General features: G+C 52.3%; 1 protein-coding gene across 2 annotated transcripts; it reads right to left on the reverse strand.

Annotated features, from left to right (window-relative positions):
• Positions 1-1,638: 1,638 nt before the first annotated feature.
• On the reverse strand, positions 1,639-16,076 carry EIF3D (eukaryotic translation initiation factor 3 subunit D). 2 transcript variants are annotated; one of them, XM_081796257.1, is made up of 16 exons: positions 15,956-16,055; positions 13,632-13,899; positions 13,317-13,449; positions 12,969-13,014; positions 11,695-11,831; positions 11,100-11,185; positions 10,452-10,524; positions 9,206-9,318; positions 8,468-8,600; positions 7,270-7,417; positions 6,367-6,497; positions 5,587-5,672; positions 5,377-5,506; positions 2,624-2,766; positions 2,161-2,444; positions 1,639-1,793 (listed from the first exon to the last, which is right to left on the reverse strand). In XM_081796257.1, the coding sequence occupies exons 3-16, from the start codon at positions 13,437-13,439 to the stop codon at positions 1,780-1,782; spliced, it is 1,647 nt and encodes a 548-aa protein (XP_081652383.1). In that variant the 5' UTR covers positions 13,440-13,449; positions 13,632-13,899; positions 15,956-16,055; the 3' UTR covers positions 1,639-1,779. The 2 variants fall into 2 exon arrangements, with proteins under 2 accessions (XP_081652383.1, XP_060512431.1); XM_060656448.2 differs by lacking the exon at positions 13,632-13,899 and having other exon boundaries at positions 15,956-16,076.
• Between the last annotated feature and the right edge of the window lie 12 nt (positions 16,077-16,088).

Consider the following 16,088-nt stretch of genomic DNA (forward strand, 5'->3'; position numbering starts at 1 on the left):
GTGTCCACATCAGAGAAAAGTTCCATAGAGCAGAAATGATCTTATTCACTCTGGTGACCTCGATGCTTTCTCCAGTATCTGGCAAATAGGGAGCCATCAGTAAGCATTTGTTGACTAAACACCAAAACCAGACGGGCTATGCCAAGTACCTAACCAAAACTAAGGTAGGAAGGTCTGCTTCCTAGTGGTTGTGAAGACTTGAGAATATGTGCTGGCAAGTAACGAAGTACCTGAAATAGTTACTGGTCTTATTTGGGGAGTGGTGGGAAATCTGGCCCGATAAAGCAGGGCAGGGCCTTGAGAGTAGGCTGACCCTGAATTACAGGCAGCAGTGGAAGGTTTCGGAGTCGGGACTGAAGCAGTGCAGCTTGATGGCCCCAAGCAGGATGGACAGAGGTAGGGGATAGAGAAAATAAATGAAGCGTGTGGAAGCCAGTGCCAAGGTTTCAGAGACCAGGGCTGGAACGAACTTCCACCTGCCCCCCTCCCCCAGTGAATCCCGCTGGACTGCATCATGGGGTTGCAAGAGGCAGTTTGGGGGAGTACCAGGCCCAGGTCTGAACGCCCATGGCACTTGTCACACCACTTTTAACAATCTGCCTATTTCACAGACTCCCCAGGAAGCATGTTTCATGCACTAGCTAACGTGAACAGGAATAAATGTTTCATTGCCTTCTGAGGCTCAATTACTTTGGTTAAATGGTAACTTTAGGAAGGTTACTCAAAAGCTGAGCCTGTTTCCTCATCAGTACACTGATGTCACTTCAACCAGCATTACAGTTTGGGCTCAGGCTCAGAGGATGTATTTATAGAAAGCTTAGTATACCTGGCAAGGTAATTACTTCCTAGTGTCCAGAACAGAACACTATTCATTTATAAAAACTTTACAGGGACGCCGGGTGGCTCAGTTGGTTAAGCGTCTGACTCCTGACTCTTCATTTCAGCTCAGGTCATCTCATGTTCGTGGGACTGAGTCCTGTGTCGGGCTCTGCACTGACAGGGCAGAACCTGCTTGGGATTCTCTGTCCCTCCCCAGCTCGCATGCTCTTGCTGTCAAAATAAACATTAAAAAAAAAAAAAAAAAGTTTGCATACCCTAAGCATCTGTGGCAGATTTATGACACATTGCTTTGAGGGTGCCAGCTTGAGACTGTCACCTGCCCGAACCAAACTTGAAAATAATTTACAAACCACTGAGCATCACCCACTGGAACATCCATCAGAATCTTGTGGGGCAGTCTTCTTCATAAACAGCACGCCCACCTCGACCTTCCAAGACCGTGCCCTGCTTTACCTTTCACTAGGGAGTTATGTCTCCCAGGGGCAACAGACGGGTCTGGCGCACAGCTAGCAGGCACCCACGTCTGTGGAAATGGACCTCCTACGGGGGGACCTCCAGGAGGCCCCTCACAACTGACGACACTCCCAGCAACGGTTTGTGTCGGGGGGGGGGTCCAGGAATGAAAATACCTAGGGTGCTCACCCTTTAACAGCGGTGTGACACGAATATCTCTCAAGAACAAATGAAGGAGCTGTGATTATGAACTCCAGGTAGAAAACTGCTGTATCTCACCTATTCTTCCAAGGGCTATGGGGGGAGGGGGGTGGAATGGCTGCCGGTCACAATGTCAGCACGTGATGAAGGTAAGAGACTGAACAGTTACGCTTTATTCTCCCTGTTCAACTGCAGAGAGCAAGCAAGCAAACAAGCATCCTGCTAGGCATCCAAGGCCCTTCTAGGCTCGGTGGGACAAACTCCAGCTCCGCGTCACCGTCTGGTTTAAGTTTCTTCCTCTGAAAGACACAAAAAGGTTAGAGAAATGAGCCGTGCCGTACTGGTGAGCTGCTTAGGATTGTCACCACCTCCACTCTGAAGCCTTTTGGTTCCTCGTGGGGCCAACGCGTTTCTGGTGAAGCAGGGAGAGGTGGCTCTGGGCCCACGTGACTAGCCCAGAGCCCATCTCTCCTCCTCAGACCCCTGGGATCTAAAGGCTCCTGAAAGCAGCTCCCGGTGCCAGACTGGAGGCTGCCCCAAAGTCCGGTCTCGGAACCGTCAGCAAGTTTTACATCAAGGCTACAGAGAGAGATTGGTGGCCACGAGGCTCGGGCCCTAGCCAGCCTACAGCTCACTCTAGGCTTCAGAACGAGGCCTGCCACACACCTTCTTCCTCCTCCTCCTCCTCCTCCTCTTCCTCCTCGTCCTCGTCAGAGCTGAACGTGCCGTCGGGCAGGCTGTAGACGCGGATGACCTGCTTGTTGGGGTCCTTCAGGATGAGGTACTTGCCCTCCTCCAGCTTCATGCAGATGTCGATGACACAGCGCAGGATGCCCCAGGCGTTCTCGACGCTCAGGTTGATCTGGCTGGCAAACTCATTGGGCTTGAACTGCTGGGTGCCCAAGATGACGTGGCGTGAGGAGTCTTTCACGTGGTACCGGGACACGTAACTAGCGGGGTGGCGGGGGGGAAGGGGTGTTAGTGCCGTGGGGGCGGGGCCGCACTGAGACACAGCAATGCCTGGGGCCAAGTGCCAGTTCTTCCCAAGGGAGGGGGAAAGGCAGGCACGGGTCTCTCCGCGCGCACCCCTCCTCTTGGCAGACTTCACGGCCCCCAGAGAGAGTCTCACCCAAGCTTGAGATACTCCGACCCGGCCAGCAAGGCGCAGCAGGTCCATCGGGCCAACTTGTAGCTGTTGTTCTTTAGCTCGGTGGCAATGACAGCCCCTCGCTGGGAGTCCAGCTTCTGACGCCAGTCTACGCCGTTACAGTGCTGCAGGAGGAGAGCCCGGGCACAAGAATGAGGGTGGGCTCCTACCGCCCAAGGCCTGGAACCTCCTCCGGCCGAGAAGGGACTCCCCGGGGGGCTTGACTTGCAAGTGGGGGAGTCTGCACGTAAATCACTGGTAGGACTGTCATCACCGTAAAGGCAGAGACGTGCCACCCGGCAGACGGCAACTCCTCTCTCCACAAGAGCTTGTCTAGACAAGGACACAACGCGTGCACAAGCCGACCGAGTGTCAGATGAACGGCGGGGACAAGGGTTCGCCGTGCGTTGTGTGGTAAGAAGGGCTTCGTGGGGGGAACGCGCTAGCTGACCAAGGGGAGGCCAGTGACAGAGGCTGGGCGAGGCGTGACCTGAGAGACACAGAGGGAAAGACAGGCCGGGTCAGCCCTGGGTGGGGGGTGGAGGCTGCAGAGGGGGAGGAGGTCAGTCTGGCCTTGTGGATATACATGTGCCCACGAAGGAGGGACCATCTTCCCCAGTCACCTCTTTCTGAGACGTGGGAACTCGAGGCCCAGAGTGAAGTGACTGCTGGAAGTTCGCGTAGCACAACGTGCTCAGCCTGTCTCGGTTCATGGCAACCACAGGCGAAAAAAAAACAACTACTAGAGTTCAAGTAGTTAGACCAAAACCATTCAGGAGCAGTATTTGGACACATGTGTTTCTTCAAAATTACCCTTGCGAGTTTGCTGTGGCATTTTAAGGGCCTCTCCACAAATCTGTGCTGCTCGACGGAATTAGTTGGCAGAGATCAACCGGGTGGGGTGGGGTGGGGTGGGGTGGGATGGAGGAGGGCACGAGGGTCAGTTAGGAGACGAGTCAATGCACAGTAACAGGCATAATCAACAGCGTCGGAAACCAGGGTGACTGAAGAGTCTGTGTGGGGGAGGGGGACGCGGCGGGGACCATTCGAGGCCGAGCCTGAGGGAGCAGGAGAGACCCAAAGCTGGTACACAGCCGAGCCAGAGATGTGAGGAATCACTGTTAAGAGTTCAAGCCTGAGGCCTGGGGTAGGCCGAGTTCTACGGTGGCCCCCTACGGCGCCTACCCGAGTGCGGGTGGAGGCCGTATGGATGAGGAAACCCTGCTCCGGTGCTTACGCTCCCTCTACGTCAGGGATTCTGCACGCGTAATTAAGGTCCCTTAAGGAGACTATGGGTGGGCCTCACCTAACCCCGAATCTCTTAAATCTGGGCATAAGCCAGACACAGAGAAGTCGAAGACTGGAAGAACCTGCCATGCTGTTTCTGCCTGGAAGACGGAGGGGACCCATGGCGCGGGATGTGGATGACCCCCAGGGCACGGGGTGTGGTGACCTCTAGGAGCCGAGAGGCCCCAGCTGACGGTGGCAGGAGAACGGGGACCCCAGTCCCACAACTGCAAGGAACTCCGAACTCTGCCAACTAGAATGAGCTTGGAAGTTTCTTCCAGAACCTTCAGATTCACTTTAAGCCTCTAGGTTGCTGTCATCTGTTATGGAGCAAATGGAAACTAATACAAGGCTGTATGAGGAAGTCATTATGGCAAAAACAGCCGCGTCGGGAACTGACCCTGAAAGAAGGCTCCACTGGTGTCAAAACAAGTGAAGGGAACCAAGAAATGTACGGGACTAGAGTGAGGGAACAGCACAGAGGGCAAGGCCACACGGCTACAGCGATGCTGAACGCTACAGGGAGGCCTGGAGGACAGTCGGAGAAGAGGCCACTGGCCTCAGAGCTAGGTCTGCAGAAATGCTTCTGGAGTGCTCTTCCGTCAGCTGACGGAGGCGAAGGAACACCCAGGGAGTGGGAATCAGCAGCAGTTAATGTTAATCCCGTGCCTCTGACGAAGTCAGAAGGAAATGGCCCACAGGCTCCATCTCATCAGACCCTTGTTCAACACTGGCTTAGCCCGAGCCATCCTTCCTTCTGAGGACCCTTTGTTCTATAGCAGCACCCAGGAGCACTGCCACCCACTGCCAGTTCAGGCACAGAAGCCTGGGCAACTTCAGAAAGGGAAGCAGCCCAAAACTCACGGAGCACCAGCACGAGAGGGAAGTAGAGAGTGGAAAAATGAAGGAAGCGCATTTCTTTCAAGATGCCTCCCGAAGAGCCAAATCTTAGCTAACCTAACAGTCTCTGAGTTCAGTAAGTGAAGGAGTTGGAAAAAGGAATCAGAAGGCTGAAGAAGGTAGTGGCTGCAGTAAATGAAAGAACAGCTCAAAGAGCTCCCAGGCTTAGAGGAAACCCGCCAGCCCAGATGAGAGGTCAAAACCAGACGCCTGCAGGGAGCAGACGCCAACGGGAGGTCAGCGTGGAATAGAGAAGGAGAGAATCCTGTCAGAAGGTAGTTCCTACTGGCTCCCATGTGCAAAGTAAGCAGAAAAGTTCTTCAACCATAAGCATGTTCTGTTCTACACACACACACACACACACACACACACACACACACACGTTCTCTTTCTCAATGAGGAACTAGGTGGAGAAAAACTCTGAAGACAAAAAAAATCTTGGAAGCTCTGTAAGTAACGCACGCGGAAACGAAACCGAGGTTCGCAAACACCAGCCGGGGACAACACGCTCGCAGGAACTACAGACAGGGTGACGAAGCATGCCTTACCCGGGAATCCCACTCGTTGAGGGTCTTGATGTTGATGAAGGACACTTCCCCGTTGGCTCCGGTCATGACACCATCATGCTCACAACGGACAATAAGGTCGATATCGTCCCCAAGCTTCCACCTGCGGTAACTGCAACGCAAAGGAGCTTATCTGGTCACTGGAGACCCCCCGTTTCAGAGAAGCCACCCCACGCAGGTGGGTTGACATACCGGTATGCGACGGAGGCGACTTCATTCTTGTCCATGTCGTCCTCCACGAACGGGTTTGGGTTGGGGAAGTTGTATCTCTCCTTTCCCTGTCAACAAAGGCGTCACCAGACAGCAAGTACTTGCTTCCAAGCCCATCGGCCAGACCCTGCGCTCTGCTTAGTTACAGCCGTGGCTGGCTCCCCGGGCCCTCGAGGGGGCTGTGGGCTCCCTGCGTGGCGGGTGGCTATTTACCCCTCCTGACCTTAAGCATGAACCCCGATGGATTTTGAATGCTTATACGTGTTGCCGGCGAGCTTCGAGTATCTCATTTAATTAGCGGCCACGCCCCTCCTGTTTCATTTTGCCCCACAGCACACGTCACCGTTTGTCACGACCTAGGTTTACGGTCATTCCTCCTCCACGATAACACAGCCTCCTAAGGGCAGGAATTTTGTGTACCGCTATATCCTCAACACCTAAACGCTGTATTTGTATAGATCAGCATTATCTGTCCGACACTGAAGGTATCTATACGGCCTATCAGTGGAAGGTAAGTATTATTAGTATCCTGACTTTCCAGACAAGAAACCTACCCCACACCCCAAAGCTCCAAAGCACTGCATCTAAGGTTTGGTCAGGCAGCCTGACCTCAAAGCCCCAGCCTGGAGCTCCTCTGTGACAGGCGGGGACCCTGTCTGTCCTGCTCGGTCCCACACCCCCGGAGCCTACCACAAAGCAGACGTTCAGTAAACGGTAGCTGACGAAACAGAAGCCGATGCCCAGACGCTCTCACCGCCTCACCATTCTCAAGCACTGCTGGGAGAAGTTGTGGTTGATGTAGGTCGCTTCCATGGCCAAGTTGCGGGGCGAGTTGAAGGAGTTGCCTTCATCTTGTGGGGGCTCGTTGGCGGTCTCACTCACCGTCAGGAGGTCTGCAAAAGTGGCGGCGTGTCACGCCCCCGTGAAACCGGGTCGCCCACGGTGTGCCGGGCACTGCAGGGAGGGGCCAGCGATGCAGGCCTGTCCTTCCAAGACCCGCCACCTACTCACATGGCTCCGTCAAGTGCGGGCAGGCTGGGGAGGGAGTGGGGAGTGCTGCCGGGTAACTTTAGATCCCCTCTAATGTCACAGTCGAGCGAGCTGTAAGAAGCCTACCCCATTTCAATCTGTTTGGATTCTTCAAGAGCCTGTCTGATTTTGTTAGCTTTTTAACAAAGAGAGGGCCCCAAGGCTCAGGCGTAGAATGTAATTGTATCATTCTGTCTCACTGCCGTTAGTTCTCAGCGACCTGGTTTCCCCCCATGGCACGCGTGCACACGTCTATGTCGTGTGAAATACAGGCAAATGTATTTTTCCCTGTATAAACACACCGAAGTGAAGAAAAAAAGCATTAAAAAAAAGTGAAGGTAACGTTAAAGGTGCTACGGAGAGCTGAAAGTCAGGAAAGTGCCATTCAAACGGGTAACGCTTGCCAGCACAGCACTGGGGTCCCGGGAGGACTCAGGAAGCTGGCACCTCGAGCTGGGACAGCAGGGACCGTCCTTCCCTCTGCCAGGCCTCTCAGGGGGCGGGGAGGGCTTTGGCCATAGCTCTCACTGCCCGTGGGGAGACAGCCACCTCCCAGTCCTGCTCCAGGACCAGGGACTTGCTCTGAGCCCTCAGAACACCCAACCCTGTCGCCTCGCTCCCAGACAGGCTTCTTACCAAAGTCAGAGTTGTCCCTCTTGTCGAAGAAGAGCTTGGACCCGACTCTCTGCACAACGATGTCCCAGGAGTACACAGAGCGGGTGCAGCTCATCAGCGTGGCCAGAATGGCATCGGTGGCAAACACGTTCCCCTGAGTTTTTGCCAGCTGCAAAGAGGGCAGAGGGCAAGATGCGAAGACACTTCGGTCTCACTGCCCATTCGCACAGAGGACTCGTTTGCAAGGGGCCCTCACACCCTCCCGCGTGCACGCGCCCTCTAGCCGTGTGAGGAGCGTGTGTGCGGCAGGTCTGCCTGCTGGCGGTCCCCATCCTAAGGTACGAGGGACCCCGCGGCTCTCTGAGCGCCCGCAGTGTTCCGGGATGGCACCTCACACCCCTCACCCCGATGGTGTGCGGTAAGTGCCTCCGACCCACTTCAGAGGTAGGAGATGCGAGGGGGTGGTGCCAGGAAGCGCGGCAGGGCTGGGAAGCGGGCCCGGCTCTGCTCTATTACCAGCATCAGGGGCTAACCAGCAAGGGGCCCGTACTTCCACCTAATCCTGTCTGATTCAGGAGCGTCGCATCTAAAGGGCTTTCGGAGGGGCGCCTGGGTGGCTCAGTCGGTTAAGCGGCCGACTTTGGCTCAGGTCATGATCTCACGGTCCGTGAGTTCAAGCCCCACGTCAGGCTCTGTGCTGACAGTTCAGAGCCTGGAGCCTGTTTCAGATTCTGTGTCTCCCTCTCTCTCTGCTCCTAACCCACTCGCATTCTGTCTCTGTCTCTCTCAAAAATAAATAAACATTAAATAAATAAATAAATAAAAGCAGAACTAAAAACATGGCAACTGGGGGTGCCTGGGTGGCTCAGTCGGTTAAGCGTCTGATTTCGGCTCAGGTCATGATCTCACGGTTCGTGGGTTCGAGCCCCACGTCAGGCTCTGTGCTGACAGCTCAAAGCCTGGAGCCTGATTCAGATTCTGTGTCTCCCTCTCTCTCTGACCCTCCCCCGTTCATGCTGTCTCTGTCTCAAAAATAAATAAACGTTAAAAAAAAAAATAAATAAAATAAAAGTAAATAAAAAATAAAATAAAGGGCTTTCCAAGGCTCAGATGATTCACGTAGGTCCCCGCGGGCTCTGTTCCTCCCGAGGCCTCAGCTGTAGAGGCCGGCGGCACTCCCCACACAGGGGGGTGGCGAGCGGCGGAAGGGGGCGCCCACCTTTCGGATGACCGGGTCGTCCGTGGTGGTGACGGTGTGGAAGATGCGCTTGATGCTCCGCAGCGGCTTCTCACTCCTCGTGGTGATGCGGTCAAAGGCCTTGTCATAGTATTCCAGGGCCCCACAGCACTCACTGAGGGCAGGCGGGGAAGACACGCAAAGCAAATGGGAAGGAGATCAGCTGTTTGTTTGAATCTGCTTCAGGTAAGCAGCTCTTTGAAACATCGGGAAAAGCTTTCCTGCGGACGACCTGTGGTCTTTCTCGTCCTGCGGAAAGAGCTACGTAACTTAAATTTCTCTTTTGCTCGTGAGGTCAGGAAGCGGAAAGAAATCTCAAGTTTAACTTCAGGGAACTCTCTGCTGGTCCCCTCTTGGCCCTGAGTTTTAAAAAATGTATCTGTTGGGCGCCTGGTGTCTGACTCTCGATTTCGGCTCAGGTCATGATCTGGGCTCAGGTCGTGATCTCACTGTTCATGAGTTCGAGCCTCACATCGGGCTCCGCGCTGGCAGTGTGGAACCTGCTTGGGTTTCTCTCTCTCTCTTTCTGCCCTTTCCCTGCTTGTGCTCTCTCTCAAAATAAAATAAACTTAAAAAAAAAATAAAAAAGTGTCTGTTAATCTTATACAATGTATTTAAGCGCCTGCCAATCCTTTCTGGAAACACTAAGGCTTGAGAAAACATTCACTGCAGCCGGTCCACGCGAGTGCATGGCGGAAGGTAGCGAAAGGCGCCACTTACATGTCCTGAGGCTCTGACACTTCCAAGTAGCGCATCTTCATTAACTGAGGAAAGTCCATTTCCTCTTTCACCTCCCAGTCACTACGGACTTCCACTGAAGAGTCTCGGGGTTTCTGCGGTGCAAAACCAGGGGAGGGAAGAGAGTTACAGCCGGTGCGAGGCATAAGCAAAAGGCAGCTTAGCAGCACGAAGGGCTTTTAGCCAATAAACGTGTCCAGAACGTTTACCACGTGCTGGGTGCTGTAGGAGCCGGAATCCCTGACCCCGAATTCAGAGTTTACAATCTCGAAGGGTACCGAAGAAGTCAAGGGGTCAAAAACAACCCGGAACTTGACTCCCACGTAATGCCGGCGCCCAGGGAATGTACGTATGTATGGGTTCTTCCTAAAGAAGCCGTGGCAGCTTCTTTTATTTCTCTCTGGACGTCAGCTATTTACCCTTAACATAGAAACATCACATCCGGCAAAATCTAACCGCTGCAATCTGGAGCTCCTCACTTGCCCTCACGTGTTCTTCCATTATCACAGTGTCCACACGAGCATTTGTATGCGAACGTTCACGGCAGCGTTTTTCATAATAGCAACAGGTGGAAACCACCCGGACGGCCATGTACTGGTGAACGCGTACACAAAACGCAGCGTGGGGGCACCCGGGTGGCTCAGTCGGTTAAGCTTCCGACTTTAGTTCAGGTCATGATCTTGCCTTTTGTGTGTCCAAGCCCGGCATCGGGCTCTGTGCTGACAGCTCAGAGCCTGGAGCCTGCTTCAAGTTGTGTCTCCTTGTCTCTCTCAAAAATAAATAACGTTAAAAAAAAAAAAAAAAACAACAACCAAAAAACCAGCCACAAAAACGCAGTGTGTCCACACAACAAATTCAGCAATGTGCCGACACACGCCACGACAGGGATGAACTGTGAAAGGAGCTACACAGAAGACCACACGTCGTAGGATTCTGTTTATGTGAAATGTCCAGAAGAGGCACATCCAGAGACAGAAAAGACCGGTGGCAGCCAAGGGCTGGGGAGAACCAGGGCCGGCTGCCCAAGGGTATGTGTTGTTTTCACAATGATTCAAACGTTCTGAAACTGACTGGCGCGTATGTGTGAATATACCAAGAGCCACTGACTTGTACACTTTCAATGAGTGGATGGTGTGATATGTGAATTATGTTTCAATAAAGCAGTTACAAAACCAAACACATACGCGAAACTGAATTTCTAGACAGAACTCTGGTGTGGATACACTACCTGTGACTTCTGGTCCCATTTCTGCCTCACTCCAAACTGTTTCTGAAATTTTTTCTGCAGTCGTATGCGTTCTCTAGAAAGACAAGAAGACTGTGCTGTTGGTGCAGATCTGTGAGTCACTGGCTTTTCAAAAGGCAGAAAAGCTGCCATTCTCTTCGGCTGAACCTCAGCATCATTAGTGACTTGTCTGAACTAAGAAAACACGGACTTCGTGAAAAAGAGGAGACCTTAAGAGTGCTACAGGAGGCATACTGCCCCCCAGCACCCACCAGCTGGGTTTTACTCGCCCTATGGACGGTCCGATGGCAGCACCAGCCTGGGTGTGGCCGCCGCACCGCACAGCTCACAGGGCCCAGCGTGACCTGTGCCACAGCAGAGCTGAGCCTAGCTGGGCCCCACAGCTCCTCTTACCTACCCTCGCTTCCGGCCAGTGCACATGCCCACTGCCAGGGACCTTCCCACCATGCTGTCTGCCAAGAACTGGCCCTTGGAGAATGAGGCCAGGCTACACCAGCGGCTTAACGGCCTTCAGGAAGGAATTTTTGCTTGTTTGGCAGTGACGGGGAAGACCACCGTTGGCCTAGTGATTTCAGAGCACGGTCGGTCCCGGAAGAACAACTCAATCCAGGAGGATGTGGGAAACCTCACCTCTCCTTCTGCTTGGCGCTCTTAGGCAGGGTCTGCAGGTTGAATTGCAACATGTTCCGTCGATCTTTGTCTCTGCGGAGGTTCCGCTGGGAATCAAGAAAAAACAGCCACGCTAAAACCTTGGGGATCTGACCAACAGCAGGGAGTGCCCAGGGGTAAGTCTGTACTTGGAATTGGCTTAGACGTTCACACATTTTTTATTGAAGTAGGTTTATGGGCCCTTGTCAGAGTTGTAGTTTGCCTCTTTATACCTAGGAAGATGCAGCCCGACCAGACCATCTACTTAATAAAGCCTGCACGCAGCAATTAAATGAGGCATCAGGCATCTTTTCACCTGGCACAAACAACCCACTCTCAGCACAGAGGCATGAGGTCCTGGCCACTGGTCAGCAGAAAGCTAAACTATTTAGACCATCTCTGGACCCAGCCCACGTTTACTTTAGTGCAACGTGTCACTGGTCAGCTACTTGGGAGTCACTGGAAGACCTAGGAGAACACACTTTCCTCCCGTCACTATGTGCAAGGAAGCACTTTTAGCAGGTGGCAGCCACGGATAATGGCCCCAAGACGGTGAGATTGCCGGCTCTTGGCCTACCTGGGCAAATCGCATCCGATTCCGCTGGTAGGCGGTTTTCTGTGTGCGTGCTGTGTCCACCAGCTGGAAACTGGTTTCATCCTCCTCGTGGAAATAAGCATACTGACTTCCACCACCAAACTGAGAGGAGTACTTATCTGCAGGCAAAGGGGACGACGTGTAACAGATACTACCTACAGACTCTGCACGCCTGCTCTTCTAAAGCCCTGCTAGTTCTTTTAAAACTTTTTTTTTTTTTTAAACGTTTTTAGTTATTTTTGAGAGACAGAGCACAACTGGGAAAGGGGCAGAGAGAGACAGAGACACAGAATCCGAAGCAGGCTCTGAGCTGTCAGCACTGAGCCCGACGTGGGGCTTGAACTCACGCACCGTGAGATCATGACCGGAGCTGATGTCGGATGCTTAACCGACTGGGCCACCCAGGCGCCCCTAAAGCCCTGCTATTTCGAGTGTGCTCTCAGGACCCTTAACGGAAGTGCACGTTGATGGACTCCGCCCAGCCCCACTATGTCAGAATCAATGTTTTCAGAAGATCCCCAGGTGATTCTTGTGCACATTCCAGTCTGGAAAGCTCTGGTCTAAAGAACTTTCTAAGTCAAGACAGAGTTTGAGTTCCTTAAGCCCATTTCACACCCTGCCTTACTCTATGAGGACCGGAATTAAGGTTTACTACTCCAGAAAGGGCAAATATGGGGCATGCGTTATGCAAATATGCAACCACTTACATCATCTGGTACCCCAAGCAGACAGGTCTAATGGGTTATGATATACTTTACTGTTGGCCCTAGCCTCAGATCATCCTAACTGGGTACTCACTGCAACTAAGCCACTTCCAACAATCTCAACTGGCACAGGAAAAAACGAGACGACAACACCAACACCACCAACCCATCTACTGTAACAAGATCTTAAAATCAGGGGTTGTAGACCTGGAGTCCACCGATGGGCTTCACAGGTTCGGTAAATCCCAGGCACTAGGGTACCAAATGGGAAGGAGTTCAACAGATCTGCGAAAGGGTGTATGGCTCCCTAAACGTGGAAGGAAAAAAAATCCCACTATAACAGGTTAAACCTCTTTAATGACCAGTCTTTAGTTTTGGGACCGTTTCAAAAAAATGTATGTGGTTATTGTCTACAGTTCAGATCCTGCCCCTAAAAACTATGTGTTATCGTTAGCATTTTGTTCCCATCCTGGAATGTTTTTGGATGGAGGTCACCGGAAAAAGTAACAATCCTCCCAAGGCCTTGATCTGGGCGGTCAGTTGAACACTTACTCGTGTACCTCTTATCTTGATATGTGGCACCTGTCCAGTCTGCAACCTGTGAGGCAACAAGAGAAGACAGAGCACGCAGGTCAATCAGGCAAGTTTCTGCTGACCCAGAAGCCCCTGTACGCGAAGACGCAGTCTGGGAAAGTGTAAGGACTGGCTCACGATGCCTCTGCCAAGTGCTCAGCTCTCCCGTGACTACTGGAAGGACCCAGACACTATAGCTGTTCCCAGCCAGCGTCTCCGTGAGGAGCACGGGAGTTAAAATTCTTTTGAGAGAATAAAATCGAAACGATCTAACGGATGACAGCGGTCACGGCTCGAAAGAGTCACCGTCACTGACGGGCCAAGTACCTTTCCTAGTCGATCTCCTTTGCTGAACGGCTGGTAGGGCATATCCCGAAACTGCTCAGGAACCGCACAGGGACCCCAACCCGAGGGGTTGTCCTGGATCACAGGTGTCATGAACTTTGCCATCTTCTAGAATCTTAAAGATACAAATAATGTGAGGAGCTTTGTGAAGAAAGGCCTCCAAGCACAAAAAGCCTTCCATTCGAGGTAAGCTAAGACAGAATGATAAAATTAGAAAAGCGACACACAAAATGGAACAGTCACAGATAATACTGTGAGTACTTCAAACTCAGAGGACAAATACGAAGACTCATTTACCATATTGTGCTGCTTGTGACACCCACTTTTTCCACTATAATATCTTTGAAATAAGGCTGCATCTTCTGCTTGATGGACTGTCTCACCTTAATGGCAGTTTTTCTTTCTTAGTCTACATATGACAGTGGTGCTTCTTAAACTCAGCGGGGTCTTAGATTTGATGGAATGCAGTAACCTTTTCTCAAGCGTAATAACCACGATCTAGTTTCCAGAAACACCTTCACCAAGGCAAACAATCCGTAGCGTCCCTAAGCCTCAGTTTTTTCATCTGTAAAGTGAGTGAGACCCTTGTCTAATTCATACCACAAGACCAGGGTCAAAGACTTAATAGTTACGCATATGAAAATGCCTTCGCTGTAAAATGCCACACCATTACTACTTAGACTTGCAAAAATACATTTACAGAGAGTGCCGGGAAAGAGTCTGTAAGTATATCCCGCTATTCAACTTTTCTTTCTCGTTCTCCCAATTTTCTGCCATCAATGCAAACCCTCACGCAGAGCAAGTGGACAGAGCCTGTCAGAAAGCTGACGTTACCATGAACCTTAGGTCGTAGAAGTGGCCAATCATCACATGTTCATAATGATACGAGTACCAGGTACTGTTCTTAGTGTTTACTCTGCACCAATTCCGTAAATCCTCCCAACGATCCTGGCGTAGCGGCTAGATCATCCCCACTCTTCAGGTAAGAAAATTGAGGCACAGAGAAGCTAAGAAGTTGTTCAAATCTGCAATGCTAGTTGACGAAAAAATCTGAACCGAAGCAGTCTGGCTGGAATTCACACTCTGTGTGAGGCTACAGCTCCTCTCGAGAGAGAAAAAGCCAGGGGCTACAGAGCACATCTCTGCCTGACGGTTTCTATCAAAAACCTCATCATCCATCATAATCCTCAGGTGAGCTCCCAGAGGAACATTCACCACACGAGTATTTCTGGAGGCAGCCATCAAAGCACACAGGCACAGTGCCCTTCGTAAGTTCTCAGTGTCCCATGACGGGGAGAGATTCAGGCTTCCTCCAGAAGTGACACCTGGGTGACAGCAACAGGGACCTTCGTCCTTCAACTCTAAGCTTAAGCTACACTACAGAAAGGGGACTGAGGGCAGGCGTGGCAGTTTCAAGACAATTCACGCTAAAATACGTATTTATGGAGCTCCTACAATGTCAGACACTATGCTAAATTAAAAATTTGCAGCTCAGCTGTCGATCTGTCCATTGTTTCAAAAACAGACTTGATTTCCAGGGTTGTCTGCACCAAGTCCAACATTCTTGCCATTACGTTATAGCTGGGCAGCAGGCTGAGAAAACATGGGGTGTTACTTTTTACAATGTTTTATTTTTGAGAGAGAGAGAGCATGAGTGGGGCAGGAGCAGAGAGAGAGGGAGACACAGAATCTGAAGCAGGCTCCAGGCTCCGAGCTGTCAGCACAGAGCCCGACGCAGGGCTCGCACTCACCGGGTGTGAGATCATGACCTGAGCGGAAGTTCGATGTTCAACCAACTGAGCCACCCAGGCACCCCGAAAAAAATGGGGATTTAGACTATACCTAGTAACCCAGTAATGATGTCTCAAAACGTTTAAGAAATCGAGTCCTCTCTCACAGCTCAAGAAGGAAACAGATCCAAGGCTTGGCATACATTTCTCCAGGGGGAGGAAGTCCCCTGGCTTCAACCCATTCAAAATAAGAGTGAGCAGAACAGAACCAGAAGCAGGAAGAGCCACTCTGTTATATCGAAGTGACAGCTGTACTGGCTACAGGGACAGGGTGGGGAGGCCACCACAGGGCAGTCAGAAGGGGCCCATGGCTGGCAGGGCACGGTATTGTGCAGATTACCGTGGCCACCACAGATCATATGCCATCAGTCCCTGGGGGGAGAGTTTCAAATCAGAGATCACACCTGCTCCACCACAGCCTTCCATTTCACAGAAAAGGAAAGAAAACCTTCGGACTGCGGACTCCTCAGAGCAGGATCGAACACTGCTCAGCTTGGTACAGTCAGTACCTCCTTCCACGGCAGCTCAGAGAGCCTCTGATCGCTTTGAAAAGACCCTGAGACCCAAAGGGGTTACGTGGTATTATCAAGGTCGCTCAGCCCGTGGCCGCAAAGCGGAGCCCAAGGTCAGAGAACCTTACCCATAAGGCCGTGCCCCGCATCCCTAAGTGTGTCGGGCCTGGGGTCCCCGAAAGGCGGATTCGTGCCCCGCCCAGCTGAGCAGAAGTGGCCAGAGACGTACGAGAGGCCTCTTCCGGAAGGCCCCCGAAGGCTGCGCCCAGCCCAAACCGGCTCCAGAGATACGGAGAACCTTAAGGGACACTCCACTCACCTGTAAAGGCCTCGGGCGGCCCCGATGGCAAGAGATGGTCCAGGCCGAAGACCACACACCCAGCAGCCCTCGGAAGAACAGAGAGGGAAAAGGAGAGAAGATGCGCGCGCAGCGGCCGGCGCCGTAAACACAA

This window comes from Panthera onca, chromosome B4, assembly GCF_046562875.1.
Source record: "Panthera onca isolate mPanOnc1 chromosome B4, mPanOnc1 haplotype 2, whole genome shotgun sequence".
NCBI classification, from domain to species: Eukaryota; Metazoa; Chordata; class Mammalia; order Carnivora; family Felidae; genus Panthera; species Panthera onca.